General features: G+C 42.5%; 1 protein-coding gene across 1 annotated transcript; it reads left to right on the top strand.

Moving 5' to 3' along the window:
• The first annotated feature begins 18,173 nt into the window (after window positions 1-18,173).
• On the top strand, window positions 18,174-19,854 carry LOC136523007 (UDP-glycosyltransferase 73C12-like). Its single transcript, XM_066516792.1, has one exon. The coding sequence runs from the start codon at window positions 18,229-18,231 to the stop codon at window positions 19,753-19,755; it is 1,527 nt and encodes a 508-aa protein (XP_066372889.1). The 5' UTR covers window positions 18,174-18,228; the 3' UTR covers window positions 19,756-19,854.
• The last annotated feature ends 1,434 nt before the right edge of the window (window positions 19,855-21,288 follow it).

The raw sequence follows: 21,288 nt of genomic DNA, 5'->3' as shown, positions 1-21,288 counted from the left end.
TGAGCTTTTTGTTTTTCTCTTTCTTCTTTTTCAAGTTCAAGCATTTTATCATCACCAATGTCATGATCTTCGTCATTACTTCATCACTTGGAGTAGTGCTACCTATCTCATGATCATCTTGATAAACTAGGTTAGCACTTAGGGTTTCATCAATTAACCAAAACCAAACTAGAGCTTTCAATCTCCCCCTTTTTGGTAATTGATGACAACCCTTATACAAAGATATGAATTAAAGTTCATTTGAATCCATGTTGCTTGCCCAAGCATATTTACCATGTGTAAAGGATATGGACAAGTTTCATGAACTCCATATGATAGCAATTGCTCCCCCTACATATGTGCTAAGAGTTTGGATTAAAGCTTTGCACATATGATTAGATAGGAAATATAGGAGACAATTTCTACCAAATGATGCTAAGGTATAAGAGATGGACCTTTGAAACGTGATACCAATCGGAGTGCACCAACATACCATTCTTAGCACCATTAGTAACTAGACATACACAAAAACTAGAATACCTTATGAGATCAATATTACAAATAAGGGTCTAGTTTGCATAGAATGAACATAGGTCTAGTTACTTTAGCCTATGCATGCTAGTTTTTTATTTCAACATTCAAACCTACAACTAGCATATACCACACAAGCATGGATATTGAAATTAAAAATTTTATGCCATGCAAGCAAACATATGTAATGCATATTCAAATTTACCATACAAGTTCATGAGCTTGCTCCCCCCCTATTTGTATGCTCAAAATTTTAATTGATCCCCTTCCTTTGTTTCTTTGTTGTCTTTTCACTATCTTTGTACACTATTTCTCTTCCTTTGTCATCAATAACCACAAAGGCTTAAAGTATAGATAGGGTAGGATTATTAATGTCAATAATTAGCATAAAAGGTGACCTCAAATTATAGATATGTTGGGGTGAAACCATGTGAAATGAGGATCATTTTCCTAATTTGGTTCAATCTAGATTACTTGCAAAAGATATTTAACTCGGTTTGATCCAAGGACAAGCTTCTTCACACCTCCAATTAAGGGTTATCTTGTACCATGTTTAGTTAAACACTTATAGCTCATTTTCTAAATCAAACACTAGGTTTACAAGCCCACAAACATGTCATATGCTACCACTAGATCATTTCAATCATACAAGCAATAGTTGTACCATACAAGCATCAAATTCATTTGATTTTCATGAATGAGCCTATTCAAATGTGAAACATGTCTATATGCACTAAACATGTCCTTAGCAAGGATGTATGCCATGCCAATCAACTTTTACCTTGAATTGCTCGAAGGAGAGGCATGTCATAAAAATTGGGGGTGCATCAACACATATTGGAGAAGTCAAGTATGTTCAATTCATTCCTTAGCTTGCAAAACCTCTTTTCATCAAGTGGCTTGGTGAAGATATTGGCAAGTTGATCTTCGGTGCCACACTCTCAATGTAAATGTCCCCTTTTTGTTGGTGATCTCTTATGAAATGATGGCGGACATCAATATGCTTTGTTCTTGAGTGTTGAACTGGGTTGTTGGTGAGCTTTACGGTACTCTCATTGTCACATAGTAATGGCACTTGCTTGAATCTAATTCCAAAGTCACTCAAAGTAGCCTTCATCCAAAGTAATTGAGCACAACAACTACCGGCCGAAATGTACTCCGCTTCGGCGGTTGAAAGTGCTACACTATTTTGCTTCTTTGATGACCAAGACACAAGTGATCTTCCCAATAGTTGACATGTGCCCAATGTGCTCTTTCTCTCAACTTTGCATCCCGCATAATCGGAGTCCGAATATCCAATCAACTCAAATCTTACTCCTTTGGGATACCACAATCCAACATTTTGTGTATGCTTCAAGTACCTCAATATTCTCTTTGATGCCTTCAAATGACTTTCTCTTGGTGAGGCTTGAAATCTAGCACACATGCATACACTAAACATCACATCCGGCCTTGATGCGGTCACATAGAGTAGGCTTCCAATCATAGACCAATATATCTTTTGATCTACCATGTTGCCATAAGCATCACTATCCAAGCTTCCACTTGTCCCCATTGGTGTACTAATAGCTTTACTATCATCCATTTCAAACTTCTTGAGCATGTCCTTGATATACTTGCCTTGACTCACAAATGTGCCATTCTTAATTTGCTTGATTTGAAGAATAAGGAAGTAACTAAGCTCTCCAGTCATAGACATCTCAAACTCACTTGCCATTATCTTGCCAAACTCCTCACAAAATTCTTAATTTGTTGACCCAAAAATGATATCATCAACATAGATTTGCATTACAAACAAGTCATTTCCAAGCTTCTTAGTAAAGAGAGTGGTGTCAACCTTTTCCATCTTGAATCCCTTAGAGAGTAGGAAATCCCTCAATCTCTCATACCATGCTCTAGGTGCTTGTTTCAACCCATACAAAGTCTTTCTCAACTTGTAAACATGGTTGGGTTTCTTTTCATCTTCAAAACCGGGAGATTGCTCAACATACACAAGCTCATTGATGTACCCATTGAAAAATGCACTCTTCACATCCATTTGATACAACTTGATATTGTGAGCACAAGCATAGGCTAACAAGATCCTAATTACTTCTAATCTTGCAACCGGGGCATATGTTTCTCCAAAGTCAAGATCTTCAACTTGAGTGTAACCTTGAGCCACTAATCTTGCTTTATTCCTTATTACTATCCCATCTTGATCTTGCTTGTTCCAAAAGACCCACTTAGTTCCAATCACATTATGACCCTTAGGCCTCTCAACTAACTCCCATACTTGGTTTTTTGTGAAGTTGTTTAGCTCTTCATGCATAGCATTGACCCAATCAACATCATTTAAAGCTTCATCTATCTTCTTAGGCTCAATGGATGACACAAATGAGAAATGCTCACAAAATGATGCCAATCTTGATCTAGTTTGCACTTCTCTTGAAATATCACCAATGATAGTATCCAATAGATGATCTCTTGCAACATTGGTTGATTGGAGCACTTGCACTTGATTGCTTGCATTTGATTTATCACTTGGTTGAGATGATGAACTAGCCATTTGTTGATCTTGCATATTGCCATCGCTAGTGCTTGCTTAGATTTGATCATGAGAACAACTAGCTTGCACATTTGAGTTGGAGAGTACTTGATTCTTGTCATCTTCAACATCAATCACCTCTCTAGGCCTTATCTCACCAATGTCCATATTTCTCATTGCCTTGATCAATTGAGTGTCTTTTACATTATCTAGGTTCTCATCTTCCTCTTGGGAACCATTTGTTTTATCAAACTTCACATCATGAATCTCCTCAAGAGTACCACTAGCCAAATTCCAAACTCTATAAGCCTTGCTAGTAGTGGAGTAACCAAGCAAGAAACCTTCATCATATTTCTTTTCAAACTTGCTCAATCTAGTGCCTTTCTTCAATATATAGCATTTACAACCAAAAACCCGAAAGTATGCTATGTTGGGCTTTCTTCCATTCAATAGCTCATAAGGTGTCTTTTCCATCATGGGGTGACAATAGAGTCGGTTGCTATAGTAACAAGCCATGTTGATTGCTTCAGCCCAAAATGAATGACTCACATTATACTCACTCAACATTGATCTTACCATGTCAATCAAAGTTCTATTCTTCCTTTCAACTAAGCCATTTGATTGAGGAGTGTACTTGGCCAAGAATTGATGTCTAATTCCAAATTCATCACACAACTCATCAATTCTAGTGTTCTTGAATTCACTACCATTGTCACTTCTAACTTTCTTGATGGTTGTTTCAAACTCACTGTGAATGCCCTTGACAAATGATTTGAATATTGCAAACACATCACTCTTGTCAACAAGAAAGAATACCCATGTGTATCTAGTGAAATCATTCATAATCACAAATCCATATTTATTTCCTCCAATGCTAGTGTATGTGGTTGGTCCAAATAAGTCCATATGCATCAACTCAAATGCCTTGGATGTGCTCATCATGCTCTTCTTAGGATATGTGTTACCAACTTGCTTTCCGGCTTGACATGCACTACATAGCTTATCCTTCTTAAATGTGACATCTTTCAAGCCTCTATCTAAGTCATGCTTAATCAATTTGTTTAATTGTTTCATTCCAACATGACCAAGCCTTCTATGCCATAACTAGGATGGAGTGTCGAAGATGGAGGGCTTGTTGTTGATGGCGATGCTTGCTAGTGCTCTCTTGATAGATTTCTTATCATCATCACTAGAGCTATCACTATCTGAAGAACCATCACTATCCCAAGTGACTACATAGCCTCCACCCTTCTTCTTCTTTTGGAAGGTCATTCTCTTCTCCTTCTTTTCTTTTTTATCCTCCTTGTGCTTCTTCTTCTCATCCTCATCATTGTCACTATTGTATGGACAATTTGCTACTACATGATCGGGGCTTTTGCAATTGTAGCATCTTCTCATATACTCTTTCTTCTTGGTGTGATCTCTACTCTTTCTTGCACCATAGTCCTTCTTCTTCATGAATTTTCCCATCTTGCGCACAAAGAGAGCCATAGCTTCATCATCAATATCACTAAGATCATCATCATCACTTGATTCTTTCTTGGACTTGCCCTTATTCTTTGATGATGATGAGCTAGCCTTGAATGCTATGCTTTTCTTCTTCTTGTCTTCTTCTTCCTTCTTGTCATCCTTGTCATCCCCCTCACTTTCCATACGGTATGTCTCTTGTATCATGACATCACCTAGTACTTGGTTGGGGGTAATATCCTTTAATCCTCCTCTTATGATAAGCAATCTCAACATCTCAAACCTTGGAGGTAGGCACATCAAGAATTGATGAGAGACATCATCATCCTTGATCTTCTCTCTCAAAGCCTTCAAGTCATTGACAATCACTTGTAATCGATGGAACATCTTCGGAATGCTCTCATCTTCCTTTATCTTGAAGCTTGTCAACTTGTCCTTGAGAACATACAACTTGGCACTCTTCACCACCGGTGTGCCCTCATATGTTTCCTCCAATCTCCTCCATACTTCATTTGCTCTTTCACAATCCTTGATTTGCTCAAACACTTTTGGATCAATGGCATTGTATAAGGTGTTGAGAGCTATTATATTGTATTGCTTGTTGGACTTATCTTGGTTGGTGGGATTGTTGGGATCAATGATAGCATAATCATTCTCAGTTACATCCCATACTTGATCATTAATTGAACCAAGATACACCCTTATCTTTCTCTTCCAATAACCATAGCTTGTGCCATCAAAGAAAGGTGGTTTTGCCCCCCACATGGTTGAACACAACTTGAGCCATAATTTAACACCAAGGTTGTTAAGCCTTCAATTAAATGGTGACCACGGCCCCGATACCACTTGAAAGGTCCCAATATGGCTAGAGGGGGGGTGAATAGCCTATTTAAAAATCTACAAATCAACTAGAGCAATTTGATTAGTATGACAAATAGCATAATGCAAACTTGCTCTAGCTCTACAAGGTTTGCAAGCCACCTATCCAATAATTCTAGTTGCAATGATTACTTAGGCACACAAACTTGCTACTCTAAAGAGCTCAACTAGATGAATGTAAATAATAAAGCAAGCTCTCAATTCTAATTACACTAAAAAACTTGTATCAACTAGTTTGCAAGAATGTAAATAAATGAGTAGGGTGATTATACCGCCGTGTAGGGGATGAACCAATCACAAGATGAATATATAGCCAATCACTAGGAGAATACCAAAGACAAGAGACAATCGATTTTCTCCCAAGGTTCACGTGCTTGCCAACACGCTATGTCCCCGTTGTGTCGACCAACACTTGGTGGTTCGGTGGCTAAGAGGTGTTTCACAAACCTCTTCCACACGATAGGACACCGTAAGAACTGACCCACAAGTGAGGTAACTCAATGACACAAGCAATTTACTAGAGTTACCTTTTGGCACTCCACCGGGGAAGGTACAACTCCCCTTACAATCACCGGAGATGGCCACGAACAATCACCAACTCATGCTGATCCTCCACCGCTGCACCAAGCCGTCTAGGTGGTGGCAACCACCAAGAGTAACAAGCGAAATCCACAGCGCAACACGAATACCAAGTGCCTCTAGATGCAATCACTCAAGCAATGCACTTGGATTCTCTCTCCCAATCTCACAAAGATGATGCATCAATGATGAAGATGAGTGAGAGGTGTTTGGTTAAGCTCACAAGGTTGCTATGTTAATGAAAATGTGCAAGAGAGTGAGCTTGAGCCAGCCATGGGGCTTAAATAGAAGCTCCCATGAAATAGAGCTGTTGTATCCCTTCACTGGGCACTGATCGGGGCGATTGGATGCTCCGGTCCAGTTGATCGGACACTAGATCTAGCGTTCGGTCGCCCGATGTAAGCCATGTGTCATTCTGAGTTAAACCTGAGTCGCCAGATCTCAACGGCTATTAACTAACCAGACGCTCTGGCAAAACTGACCGGACGCTTAGACCCCAGTGTCCGGTCGTTTCCAGTAAGCTCCCAAAACCATCTTTTGCCGACCGGATGTGTCTAGTCCACCTTGATCGGACACAGCCCAGCATCCGGTGCATTACCCTAGTCATTGTGCAGCCATGTCATCATGACCGAACGCTGCCTTCCAGCGTCCGGTCAGACAGAGACCCTAGCATCTGGTCATATGATCGACGCTAGGTCTTCACTGCCTTGCCTGACCGGACGTGCCGGTCCACACGAGACCAGCGTCCGGTCACTGCAAAAACAGCACGACTGACTCTCTTTCATTTCTAACTTCTCCACCCTTGCTCAAATGTGCCACCCACCAAGTGTATCACCTTGTGCACAAGTGTTAGCATATTTTCACAAATATTTTCAAGGGTGTTAGCACTCCACTAGATCCTAAATGCATATGCAATGAATTAGAGCATCTAGTGGCACTTTGATAACCGCATTTCGATACGAGTTTCACTCCTCTTAATAGTACGGCTATCTATCCTAAATGTGATTACACTCACTAAGTGTCTTGATCACTAAAATAAAATAGCTCCTACATTTTATACCTTTGCCTTGAGCCTTTTGTTTTTTGCTTTCTTCTTTTCCAAGTTCAAGCATTTTATCATCACCAATGTCATGATCTTCGTCATTGCTTTATCACTTGGAGTAGTGCTACCTATCTCATGATCATCTTGATAAACTAGGTTAGCACTTAGGGTTTCATCAATTAACCAAAATCAAACTAGAGCTTTCAGGTGGCTGGTGTTTTCAGCCGCCCCTACAGTGCCCTCTATAGGGGTGGCTGGTAATATTAGCCGCCCCTGTAGTGGACTTCTATAAGGGCGGCTGTATCACCGGCCACTCCTGCTGTGTGTATTTGTAAGGACGGTTCAATGAAGAACCGCCCCTACAGTGGATTTTCCACCAAAAAAATAAATAATTCAAATTCAAATCTGACCACATATATATATATAATTCAAATTCAAATCTGACCGCCACAAATATACATATATACATCCACAAACACAAGACCATTATTTAGAACATCATCACAAGTCATAATTCACAAAAGTCTATCAAATAAAGTCAGGGGAAAACTTAATTTGCAATGCTTCATTCCTAACAGGTCAACATGAAGCTACTAGTTGGATCCTAACAAGTCCTTGGTCAATACAAGGACATGAAGCTACTGCTTCCTAACAGGCCCTTTGCACAACAAGCACATAGTATGCCATTCACTACAAACTCGTTCCAGGTTCATGTTATCTTTTTTTGCTGCCACTGAGCAAACTAGAAGCATCATATCCAGTATTCTACAAGGAATGTAGTTAGTGAGTCCTGATGCAACTCAAGTTGGAAGGGCAATCTTTACTATGTTGAAGAAACCAAGATCAATTGAATTTCTAATTTTATATGGATGCAGATAGATTAAACAAGCCTAAGCATCAAGTTGGTGATGAAATGTATTAAAACAATCACAGAGCTGTACTCTTTTAAGTTCCCAGCTAGATGAACACCACCAGAAGATATCTAGCCCAAATGATTTATCTCATTATCTACAATATCTAGCTAAATCCATTAATCCTGACATAGGTAGCACTAATGTCAAACGAACATTAGCTTTTCTAGAACATGCATATCAAGTTGATTTTTAAATTTGAAGGTCCCTCGGATGGAAGCAGCACTGGAACAAACTAAAGCAGCCCAAAAGCAATATTTCCCATACAGCAACAACACAAGGCATACTTCATCTTACCATCAATAGCTTGCGCGGTGGCTGACAGTAATCTTTCTATGTCACTTTCTTTTTCATTAAGCATGTCACTTAGTATCTCTTTGTTTTTTTGTTAGCAGTGACCTGCAAAAAAAATAAATACCAACGTGATGGATAATTTTGGACCTTTAGGTAGTGTGAAATCTGTAGTTAGCAGCTCATTTAATTAGGAAAGTGCATGGATAAGTGCCACAAGTCCTTGCAGCAAAAAAATGCATGTAGGACTAATGGCAATAGTATAATATGTATCTCTAAATTACAGTATAATATGTTGTGTATGTTTTATCAATTAATTTAGGACTGCCCTTGAGTATTTTATTCTATTAGTGATGCAAGGACAGAAAATCTATATGAAACATAGAACAATCAAATCTTTTTTTGGATAACACAACAGTCAAATCTTGGTCCCTGTTTGCTACTTTAGAAAAGACTCTCAAGACGAAACAGCATAAGCATCAGATCCTATACAGGTGAAAGCTCTAGTTTGGTTTTGGTTAATTGATGAAACCCTAAGTGCTAACCTAGTTTATCAAGATGATTATGAGATAGGTAGCACTACTCCAAGTGATGAAGCAATGGCAAAGATCATGACAATGGTGATGGCATGGTGATGGTCAAATGCTTAAACTTGGAAAAGAAGAAAGAGAAAAACAAAAGGCTCAAGACAAAGGTATAAAATGTAGGAGTCATTTTGTTTTAGTGATCAAGACACTTAGTGAGTGTGATCACATTTAGGATAGATAGCCGTACTATTAAGAGGAGTGAAACTCGTATCGAAATGCGGTTATCAAAGTGCCACTAGATGCTCTAACTCATTGCATATGCATTTAGGATCTAGTGGAGTGCTAACACCCTTGAAAATGTTTGTGAAAACATGCTAACACTTGTGCACAAGGTGATACACTTGGTGGTGTTGGCACATCTACAAAGGAGGTGGTGTTTGTAGGGTTGAGATGGGTTTGGCGCTTTCGGGAAAATAAAATGCCTATTTTCTATTGCGCCGGATGTAAAATTCTTGGTGGTTGGCACATTTGAGCAAGGGTGAAGAAGTTAGAGTTGAAATGGAGTTGATCGAAATGATGCTGGCGTCAGTCTACTGACCGGATGCTGGGTCACTCAGCGACCGGACGCTGAAAGGCTGTGTCCGGTCGAGCTGTCAGACGGCACAGTGGCTAGGGTATTGCATCGGACGCTAGTATGTGTCCGGTCAAGGTGGACCGGACACGTCCGGTCAAAAAAATATGCCTCAGGGAGCTTACTGGAAACGACCGGACACTAGGGCTTTAGCGTCCGGTCAGTTTTACCGGAGCGTTTGGTCAGCTTCATAGCTGTTCAAATCTAACGAACAACGTTTGAAGCTGGTGACGCGTGGCGTTCATCGGGCGATCGGACGCTGAGGGCCAGCGTCCGGTCAGTATGACCGGAGCGTCCGGTCAGAGCGTGTTTTGCCCAGTGAAGGGGTATAACGGCTCTATTTGATGGGGTCTCTATTTATAGCCCCATGGTCGGCTCAAGGGACAACTCTTGCACATTTTTATTGACATAGCATCCTTGTGAGCTTAGCCAAAGTCCTCCCACTCATCTCCATCATTGATTCATCATCTTTGTGAGATTGGGAGAGAATCCAAGTGCATTGCTTGAGTGATTGCATCTAGAGGCACTTGATATTCGTGTTGCACTGCGGATTTCGCTTGTTTCTCTTGGTGGTTGTCACCACCTAGACGGTTGGAGCAGCGGTGGAGGACCGGCACGAGTTGGTGATTGTTCGTGGCCGTCTCCGGTAATTGTGAGGGGAGTTGTACCTTCCCCGGCGGAGCGCCGAAAGGTAACTCTAGTAAATTGCTCGTGTCATTGAGTTACCTCACTTGTGGGTCGGTTCTTACGGTGTCCTATCATGTGGACGAGGTTTGTGAAACACCTCTTAGCTGCCGAACCACCAAGTGTTGGTCGACACAACGGGGACGTAGCGTGTTGGCAAACACGTGAACCTCGGGAGAAAATCGATTGTCTCTTGCCTTTGGCATTCTCCCGGTGATTGGCTATATATTCATCTTGTGATTGGTTCATCCCCTACACGTTGGTATAATCACCTTACTCATTTATTTACATTCTTGCAAACTAGTTGACACAAACTCTTTAGTGTAATTAGAATTGAGAGCTTGCTTTATTATTTATATTCATCTAGTTGAGCTCTTTAGAGTAGCAAGTTTGTGTGCCTAAGTAATCATTGCAACTAGAATTGTTGGATAGGTGGCTTACAACCCTTGTAGAGCTAAAGCAAGTTTGCTTACGCTATTTGTCATACTAATCAAATTGTTCTAATTGATTTGTAGTTTTTTAAATAGGCTATTCACCCCCCTCTAGCCATATTAGGACCTTTCAACAGGTCAACTAAGAGCAAAAATAATGTGAGTCGGGTAATCTTATCATATTACTTTCTTCTTCCTTAAGCATGTCAGGCGGTATCTCTATTCGTTTTTTTTGTCAGCAATGACCTGCAAAAAATAAATACCAACATGGTGGATGTTTTTTGGACGATTAATTACAGACAGATTAAATCTTAGAAATCGATCATCTCAAGTACTGTCCTTTGTGAGTGAATAGACAATAATTATACCGTCAATGGGAACCTGCAGAAATAGCTGGCATTAGTTTTTACTTTTAGATGGGATCACACTACTGCACAAGGCCTAGGTATTATTGCAGTGTCTAGTGTATGGATGACACCTGATTTCATAGCCACAACCTGCCCTGATTTCATGTATTGTTCTAATTAAAGCCTGAACCTATCTATAATCTCTTAACTATAAAAAATAGCAGAATCAAAAATCAAAAAAATTACAAGTCATGTCACATCAGAACCAATGAAGAAATATATGGCCTGAAGCAATAAGACTAATTTGCAATGGAATTCAGTATAATCGATCCACAAAATATAGCCAGAGTAGTTAAAATGCTAGAACAAGAAAGTGCAGTTGTCGAAATAGTTAAAAAGATGAGATTGGACAGTAAACTACCTTATGACAAAGATGCCCGTGTTAGCTAATAGCAAGAGGCAGAGAAATACTACAGGTTACTGCATGTTCTGGATTGCATCCAGGCATTGAATTTCGGCTGATGATTCATGAAAAGGATTCATCCTCCTACTCTCATGTTCACAAATAAATGACAATGGCACAACTAGTACAAAAACATTTTAATTTTAATTTTGGATCGCTTTTATCTTTTGGATAGTAAATGTTGAACTATGAAAAGAAGAAAAGTCGGAATCACCCAGAGGGTTGCCCCACCCACTATAGAACATAAATTGAGTACATTACAAAGTGAAAGAAAATAGTCCATAGAAGAAAGAACGAGATGCATAGTAGATCTTACCCTCAATCTTGCGGAAATATGAGACTGGCGTACGGCAAAGCCAAATGATGTACCTTGCAGCCACACAAATCGACAAGTTTCCTAGGGTATGATTTGGGGAAAATTGGGATTAGTTGATTGGAAGAGGAGAGGTTAGGTTTGCTGGTACCTGCGATGGTGATGCAAGAACCTGCAGCAACAACGGCGCACAGATGAGTCCAAGCGGCGACGCTGCCTGTCAGCGGAGCACAGACCATCCAAAGCGGTGGAAGGGCCTAGGGTTACGGGCTTACAACGTTTTTGCGGCGGCGGTGGAACGACCTTGCCATGAAGGGCCCTGGTGGCGGGGCTTAGGATCTCTGGTGGCGGCGACCTATGAGGGAGTCAACGGCAGCGACCTATGAGGGAGTCGGCGGCAGTGACCTGTGAGGGAAGGAGGGAGTCGATGGTGGTGGGGAGCATCGATTGGAATGCGAAGGAGAGGAAAGGTTGCAAGATTTGGGGGAAAAGGCACGGAAGATTGGAGTCACGGGCCGGGAGGCGCCCTCTGTCCGCGTGCTTCTTTTCTGTGTCTCTCTATCGTGTGGGCCTTGGGACTGCTTTTTAGTTTTGCCCAACACTTAGCGCCCACAGCAACGGTCACTGTAATATACCTCAGAGCCACTATAGGGGCGGCTAAGGTTATAAGCCGCCCCTACAGTTGAATATTTTTTAAAAAAAATTCTAAATCAAAATAAATTATTCACATGTAAATAATAAATAATATAGTATAAAATTTTATAATTATTTTTATAGATATATTTACATATACAATAACTAAAACAACTACAATAGTTTAAAATTACAAAATTGAACCTGTACAAATGGGGGAAAAAATTTAAATTTTAAAAAATTAAAATCAAAACTACTAAAATAATGTTGAGATACCAAATGATCTCATATGAAAATTTGATAAACATCAAAGTTGTAGAGGTCATGAAGATCTACAACTTTTATTTTGGTCATCTTGTCATTTGAAAAAAATTGAACCTTTCAAATTTGAATACAAAAGCGATTTCAAACCCTAAATGATTTCAAACCAAATTTTCAAACCCTAAATGATTTCAGATGTAAAAGTGATGAATACAAAAGTTGTTCAACTCATCAAGATCTACAACTTTTATTTGGTTATCTTATCATTTGACTAAATTTGAACCTTTTAAATTTTGAAATTTAAAAAAAGACAAGTTGAAACCATAATTTGGACGTCTCTCTGGAGGGGGTTCATCCTCCGGGATGTTGCCATAGTATCTTAGGTACATTTTGCCGTGGTACTTGTGACCTATCTTTAAGAAGCGCCGGTTCCTTATGTAAACTATCTTCCTGGATCCATCTAGGAACACCCATTTAGTACCATCCAAACAGATTAAGCATCCAGTCTTGCCTTTGAACTGTCCAAACAGGGCAAACAACGTGGGGTAATCATTGGTAGTAACAAATATTATTGCTTTGCATATGAAGTCCTCCCACCAGAACGCATCGTACATCGGCTCCCTATACCTCTATAGCCTCTCCATTTCTTGCATCAGAGGCTCTAAGAACACGTTTATATCAATGCCTGGTTGTTTAGGGCCGGAGATAAGAATGGTGAGGAGAAGGTACTTTCTCTTCTGACACAAATACATTGGGAGGTTGTACATGGTCAAGATGACTGGCCATGTGCTGTGGTCGGTCATCCTCTCATTGAAGGGATTCATTCCATCGGTGCTCAAGCCAAACCGTACATTCCGTGGGTCATCACTGAATTCTGCTTTGTACTTGGCATCGAACGCTTGCCACTGGCTACAATCGGCCGGGTGTGCGATCGTATCATCATCCACCTTGCGCTCATCATCCCACCATGTCATCAGTGCGACTTCCTTAGGGTTTAGGAACATACGTCTCAAGCAGTCAATCACTGGCAAGTACCACATAATCAGGGCAGGAATTCTTCTCTTATTTGCATCATTGCCTAATGGAGTTTCCTTTGGGGGCTGAGATTCTTACACCACCTTCTTCCCACCCTTCTTCCTCTTTCCTGTGGAGGCTTCCACCCCACTTTGAAGGTCATTGTTCTTGTACCGACTAGCCCCACACCTAGGACATGTATCTAAAGTCTCGAACGATGTGCCACGCCAAAAAAGGATACAGTGGTTGGGGCATGCATAGATTTTTTTCAACCCCCAATGTGAGTGGACTTATAACCTTCTTCACTTAGTATGTGTTGGCGAGAACTGTGTTCGACCATGGGAACAACCGTGACATGAGGCACAACAGATCATCGAAACTGCAGTCTGACCAGCCATACTTAGCCTTCAGGATGAGTAGCTCAAGCACAAAATGTAGCAGTGTGAAGTATATCGGACAGCCCTTCTCAGCATCATACATAGTCTTCTTCGATGCTTTTGTCACCCTCTCAAGATTTTCTAGACCCCTCTTGCTCTTTTCTAATATTTCTGGTCCAAAGGCCTTAAGCATTTCGTCCAAGTTGTCACCGTCATCTGCATCCCCCTCATGTGCTTCGCCATCATTGCTGGCACCACCAGCATCATCACCACCTTGTTGATTGCCAAAGCCACCACCTTATTGATTGCCATAGTCATGATCCATTTGTTGCTCAAGACCGTCTGTGAATCGGGACAAGTATGCTTGGGTTTCAGCTTCATCAGCTAGATCATCGTCGCTGTCATCAACAAGCACTGTTTCACCATGATGAATCCACACTATGTAGTCCGGAACAAATCCTCTCCTAATCAGATATTCTTTGATGGTACTCACATCTTGAAATGCAATAAGGTTCTTGCAATCTTTGCAAGGACAAATAATCATGTCACTATTTTCTTTCAACGTCGCTGCATGCTTCTCTGCGGCTTTAATGAATTTGTCCACCTCATCATGGAAAAGAGCGTCGTGTCTTAACAAACCATACATCCAAGAGTTCATGTAGTCCATCTTATAGAAACAAAACAACCAAAGAAAGAATATTACTCGAGAATAATTGTATATACCTGAGACACGCACCATGGTAGTAGAGGATAGTTAATTAATTGACTATTAATGCATAAATATTTTAAAATATAAATTAATTGGTTTAAATAAACAATTTCAAAGAAAACAATTAGCAACATTTAATATTTCATCCACTACCTTTCATGCAAACTCCATTCCAATTTCATGGTACAGGATAATTAATTAATGGCCTATTTATCCATAACTAATTAAAAGCACACATTATAGAAAGGAATCAAAATAAATATTAAATGATAATTAGTAGCCATGGTAGAGGATATTTTACACATTAGCAACAATTAAAATCTTACACATTCACCTACATGCAAACCCTAGTCACATAAAGAAAAAATTGAAAAAGAAAAAAAAACAAAATCCTAGATCTAGATCTAGATATAGGGTTTCATGACACATGCATCAAACTTCACTAATACTACACTAAAATCAACAAAGATGTACTAACAAAGGGTGCAATCTTACTTTCCTACCTAATTTACCCTAGTATAGTGAAAATTAGGGTCCAATTTCACTCATAACTAGCTCAAGCTCCATGGAAGAGAGAGAAAACCAAAAATCAAATTACTCACTAACCAATGAATTAAACTTCAAATAAAGAGTTGGAGAAGCATTTCCTTACCTTTTAGAGCCTCTCCATCAAAGGATTTGAGATCAAAACCTCCCCCTTAATAGAGCAATTTTTAGGAGGAGCCTAAGGCCTCTCAACCTTTTTTTATGTAGAAGAGTGTGTCCCGAGGTGGAAGAAGGGGGTGGCTGCTATTTATTCGTGCGCCATCAGTAGAGGCGGCTGGTGATTCAGCTGCCCCTACAGTCGAACAGCAGGAGCGGCTGGTGGCAGCCACCCCTACAAATGGGCACTGCAGGGGCGGCTGGTGATTGAGCTGCCCCTACAGATGAGCCCCAACTGTAGGGGCGGCTCAGGTTACCAGCCGCCCCTACAGTGCCATATGTAGGGGCGGCTGGGCTGCTGGGGCCCGAGGACGCCCACTGTAGGGGCACCCCCAACCCCAGCCACCCCTACAGTAAAAATGCCCACGTTCCTAGTGTGAGAATCTGATGTAGTGAGGTTCAATACCCATTTTTCTTCTTCAACAACAACAAGACCCAAAAGAGAATTCTTTGTGTAAATAGGTCTTTAGGAGAGGCGATACTTAGATTTATGTTATGTCTCTCCTGACACCTAAAATAGGTCTCCTGTATAAGTACGGTTAGAGACTAATATAGTACTGTCGAAGACCCATTTTAGGTTTGAGTGCCATTATGATCACGCGTTGCAAGCATGCTCCATAGCTGAGCCGCCAATGTGCCAATGCCACTTCCCTGCACCTACCTTTTTTAGCAAACTTCCCTGCACCTACCTGCATGACTGGCCTAAACACCACCGTTGGCCCTAGCCTAGGGCACAGAGCGGCACCCGAAACTGGCCTGAGAGGCGCCCATGGCCCAAGCAGCCGAGCGGCTCCCGTGCCCTGGCTCCTGTGGCCTGCAAAGGATGCGAGTGTGAATGCCTCCTGGGCTCCTGGCCCGCATGGCCACAGGGATCCGCTGGCATGGGCCACAGGAGCTACAGGAGGGAAGGGTGAGAGAACAAGAAGCTAGGGGCATTTCCATCCAATCCTCAAACATCTGACAAGGTGACTCAACATTTTAACCGAGATGGCTAGCAAAAGTGACGGGGACATAAATTTCTGAGCTAGTGTCAATAGGCACTATTCATCTAAACGGTCGTTTAGCCCATTTACACAGTATAAATGCTGCATAGTGGTACATTGTTTTCGTTTAATTTGCCGTTTAGTCCATTTAAACAGCCATTTTGCCCATTTAAGTGACCGTTTAGGTTAAATAATAGCTAAACAGTAGGTGCCTGACTGTTTACTGTTTAGTATTTAGAATAATATTGTAAATAGGGTACTCTAAACTTTAGAGAGCCACATAAGAAATAAGTTAGTTTGCCGGTATCATATATATAGAGAATTTTATATAAATGCTCCAAAACAAAATGGTAAGTAGAGGAGCAAACAAGTTATATAATAGAGAAATAAAGAAGAAAACACAACTCCGCTATAAAAAAATCGGACATAGCAGTAATATTTTAGGCTATGTTTGTAAACTTGAGAACTTTGCAAAAAAAAAGTGCCATACTGTGCCGTCGGGGATAAGGGCGTGATTGGTTGCTCCGGGATCGGCGAGCCGGGATGGAGTGGCTGTCGTGGCTCTTTCTAGCCATGATGAGACTATATATTTTACTGTGTTTGGTTGTCTTTGTTGTTGGTTCAGTACGAGACGATGTCATGTTTGGTTGCATGCATGCATCAGAGTTTTGGGTGTATCACACATGGGTCCCTGCACCATGCGTGAATTAAGCCATTCCGGCACGTGAGGGCAGGCCAAATCGAGATGACTGAGGCATGCGGGATGGAGGGGGGGGGGGGGGGGGGGGGCGTTGGAAGGAAGCAGGCAAATGGTTCAAGGCAATGAACCAAACAAGATCAAAGTGCACGAAACTATGCCAGATGGGCCTTTGGACGCCACCAGCAGGGCAACCAATCACGCCCTAAGAGTGTTTATAGAAATATTTGTCCGTGGCTTAAGAGTGGCTTAAGAAAAACGACAGTACAAATGGTCTTACATAGCTATTTTCTTAAGCTACCGCTAGTACAAATAAATATATAGCGGTTCTCTTAAGTCTTAACTGGTTGCCATGTTGATATCTATTTATAATATTTATGGTAGGTTAGGTGAACCATCGTCAGAACAAATAGATATACTTATATTGGTGGTATCCTTATACAACCGCTAGTGGAAACTTGTCTATATTGACTGGTTCATCGCCCTGTTCGTTTGGGCTCGTTTGGCTGAAAGTATTGTTGGCTGATTTGGTATGAGAGAAAAATATTGTTCGTTGGCTGAAAAAGTACGGCTTATAAGCCAAACAAGCCCAAACGAACAGAGTGTATGTCCTTGGGCCTATGCTTTCGATCCTACTGGCACCTACTCTTTATAAACCGCTGGTGGAAGAAAAAGCGCGTTAAAAAAAACTATTTCTGTACTGTGAACTCTAAAGCAGCAGAGTTCAGGTATCGTATAGCTCTCTAAAAGGGTAACTGAGATTTTAGCAATATTTGCCTTGCTTTATTTAACAAAGTGACACAAAGAATACTTTTAGCTATTGATTTAAAGAAACATGAGCAATTGCCCATTTCATTTAAGAGCGTTAACAACGCCTTGTATGCCAAACCTACACTGCCTCTTATTCTAGAATGAGTTGCAACATCATTGTTTACGTCACTGGTAACTTGTAAGCAGCGTCCTTTTGTTATGCAGTCGATCAGTACAAAGGTAGTAGTGGCAATGAAATTGCGGTGTCTCTCAGTTAGTCTAGTCAGGTGCGATATAGCCTTGTTGATGATGTGCATCAGGCCTTGGAACCGTCGTTCCCGCCGATGCCTCCACCACCTTTGTTTTCGCCGCCCGCAAAACTTTGTTTCCTATTTAAGACATCGGACTAACACACAAGAATCCTATCGAAAGCCCAAAACACGCAAGCAAGAACACTTAACACAGTAGGTCCTCTCGGATCGAGCTTGAAAAGCTGCCAAATGGCAATAGAAGACTTAGCGAATGGCCGCCCGACGGCGAACGACAGCGGCGGCTGCGACGTCAAGGCGCACTTCGTGTTCATCCCGCTGATGTTTCAGGGACACCTGATCCCGGCGGTCGACACCGCGCTGCTGCTAGCCACCCACGGCGCTCTCGCCAGCGTCGTCGTCACCCCGTCCAACACCGGGCGGATCCGGCCGACCCTCGACTTCGCCCGAAAGTCTGGCCTGGCGGTCCGACTCGTGGAGCTCCCGCTCTACCTCGCCGCGGAAGGGCTGCCCGACGGCGCCGACGACGTCGACAAGGTGCCGCCGAGTCTCTGGACCAACTACTTCCGCGCCCTGGCGCGCCTCCGGGAGCCGCTGGAGCGGCACCTCCGCGAACACGCGCCGTACCCGACGTGCGTCGTGGCGGACTTCTGCCACCCGTGGGCTAGGGAGCTCGCGGCGAGCCTCGAGGTCCCGCGGCTCTCTTTCTTCAGCATGTGCGCCTTCTGCCTCCTCTGCCAGCACAACGTCGAGAGGTTCAACGCGTACGACGGCGTGGCCGATGACCACGAGCTGGTCGTCGTGCCCGGTCTGGAGAAAAGGATCGAGGTGTCGAGGGCTCAGGCTCCTGGCTTCTTCCGGGGGGTCCCCGGGTTCGAGAAGTTTGCGGACGATACCGAGCAAGTGCTGGCCGAGGCCGACGGCATCGTCACCAACAGCTTCGTGGAGATGGAGCCGGAGTACGTCGCCGGCTACGCGGAAGCCAGGGCGATGAAGGTGTGGACCGTCGGGCCGGTGTCTCTGTTCCACCAGCGCACTGCGACGCTGGCGTCGAGAGGGAACACCGCCGCCATCGGTGCTGACGATTGCCTCCGGTGGCTCGACGGCAAGGAGCCGAACTCCGTCGTGTACGTCAGCTTCGGGAGCCTCGCGCACGCGCAGCCGAAGCAGGTCGTGGAGCTCGGTCTCGGGCTGGAGGCTTCGGGGCACCCGTTCATCTGGGTGGTGAAGAACGCCGAGCAATACGGCGAGGAAGTGGCCGAGTTCCTACACGAGCTCGAGGCGCGCGTCGCCGGGCGCGGCCTGCTCATCAGGGGGTGGGCGCCCCAGGTGCTGATCCTGTCGCACGCAGCCACCGGCAGCTTCGTGACGCACTGCGGGTGGAACTCGACCATGGAGGCCGTCACGGCCGGGCTGCCGGTGGTGACGTGGCCGCACTTCTCAGACCAATTCTTAAACGCCAAGCTCGCTGTGGAGGTGCTGGAGATCGGCGTGGACGTCGGGGTGACGGAGCCGCTCATGTACCAGCTTGAGGAGAAGGAGATCGTGGTGGCCAGAGATGTGGTGGAGAAGGCGGTGAGGGACATCATGCACGGAGGAGACGAGGGGGAGGAGCGGAGGAGGAAGGCACGAGGGCTTGCGGCCAAGGCCAGGACTGCCGTGGAGAAAGGCGGATCGTCGCACGCGAACCTGCTGGATTTGATCAACCGCTTCAAGTTCAAGGTGGACGCGGGATGTCGTCCTTTCGGGACTGCGTGAGCAAATGAGCATCACGCAATACGTTTGACAGGACAAACAGTTTTTCCCATTTCAAAATCTGCTAGTATTATACTGCGGCGTCATCTACTTGCCACTATGAGCCAGCTGCAGTCTGCAATTCTCCACTTCTGTTAAAGTTTCAAGATTATGTTTTGTTATTTTACAGAGGTGTATATGTTGGGGTAAAACTCTATGCTCATGCTAATCACTTATCTATGCTAAGTTTAGATGTAGAGTGATAGATGACATTTATCTTTATGCAAACCCCTTTTATTCCTTGGTTTGCTAATGCCCAATTACATAATCCCTTGAGTATATTATATTAGTTACTAGCAAAAATGCCCGTGCGTTGCAACGGGAGAAAAAAATTATGAAATATTCATGAGAAATGACCATGGGAATGATACATGACATCCATAATATAAGTTAATGTTGGTAACAATCCTATTAAGCCCGTATCGGACTAAAATACAACCACCTAGCTAATTATGGACGTTTCATCCATAACCAGCAAATTAAAACAGCACTGAGTTATGGCCCTAACAAAGTACAAGTCCATCTATAATTATACTACCACACATTATACTCCACACATTCTACTCCTAAGTTATACATGTACAGTCTTGGGCAAAAAAAAAAAATTATACATGTACAGCAACGCCACCTACCACATCCTAGTTTTAGCTATATCCATCTAACATTCTGCAACTAAGTTAGGAAGCACATTTTCCATAGGCACTAGGGTCGATGCCCATTTTCCATAGAGGCACAACTCACTGAATTGTCTTTCACTTACTCTATCCCTAAATAAACAAAACAAAAGTAGTTCGGTTTCATCCAAGAGTTACCTAAATAAGTCAAGCACATACCTATAAATTAGAATCCTATCGAGCTTTCAGCCAGTCCTCTTATAGAATGAAGTCAACAACTCCCTGCAGCGCATAATTTAGAGTCAACTTAGTTTCAAACTATTACCTCTTCATTCACAGCTCTTATGAACACAATCGATACAAATTGCCTTATCGTTGTACCATTTACTGGAGTGCCCTTCTCTGGATCTATACCAGTCTAGAAGAGATTCTGTATCATCTTCCTATGTGTTTGTGCCGAGGCTAGAGCTTTTTATGTTGTGACTTGTGGCCAGTCCATGGATGCAACCACCTGCAAAAGGTTGCACCATCTATTCCATTACTTTGTGTCATGACATTTCCATGCATTGGGAGTTAATCTTCAAATGTGGAGTGAAATTTACTTTTAAATTCATACAGCATTTGAATGAAACAATTGTTAGCAGAGAACAAGAAACTAACAGCTGCAATAGAAGCCAAGGAATCTTCTCCTGCTGTAGGATGGGTAACATCAGCACCAAAAATGATTGTTGGCACATCTAAAACAAAAGGTATTCCATTAGGCACAAAGGCTCGCTCAAGCACTGTATTTTGCCCTCAAACCTGATAAAGCATAGAATAAATTTCAGTTTCCATATAATAACAACCGAAGCACTGGGTTTTCAAGGATGCACATACCATAATG

Source organism: Miscanthus floridulus, chromosome 18 (genome assembly GCF_019320115.1).
Source record: "Miscanthus floridulus cultivar M001 chromosome 18, ASM1932011v1, whole genome shotgun sequence".
In the NCBI taxonomy this organism is placed as follows: Eukaryota; Viridiplantae; Streptophyta; class Magnoliopsida; order Poales; family Poaceae; genus Miscanthus; species Miscanthus floridulus.
This window is presented reverse-complemented; position numbering and strand designations above follow the sequence as displayed.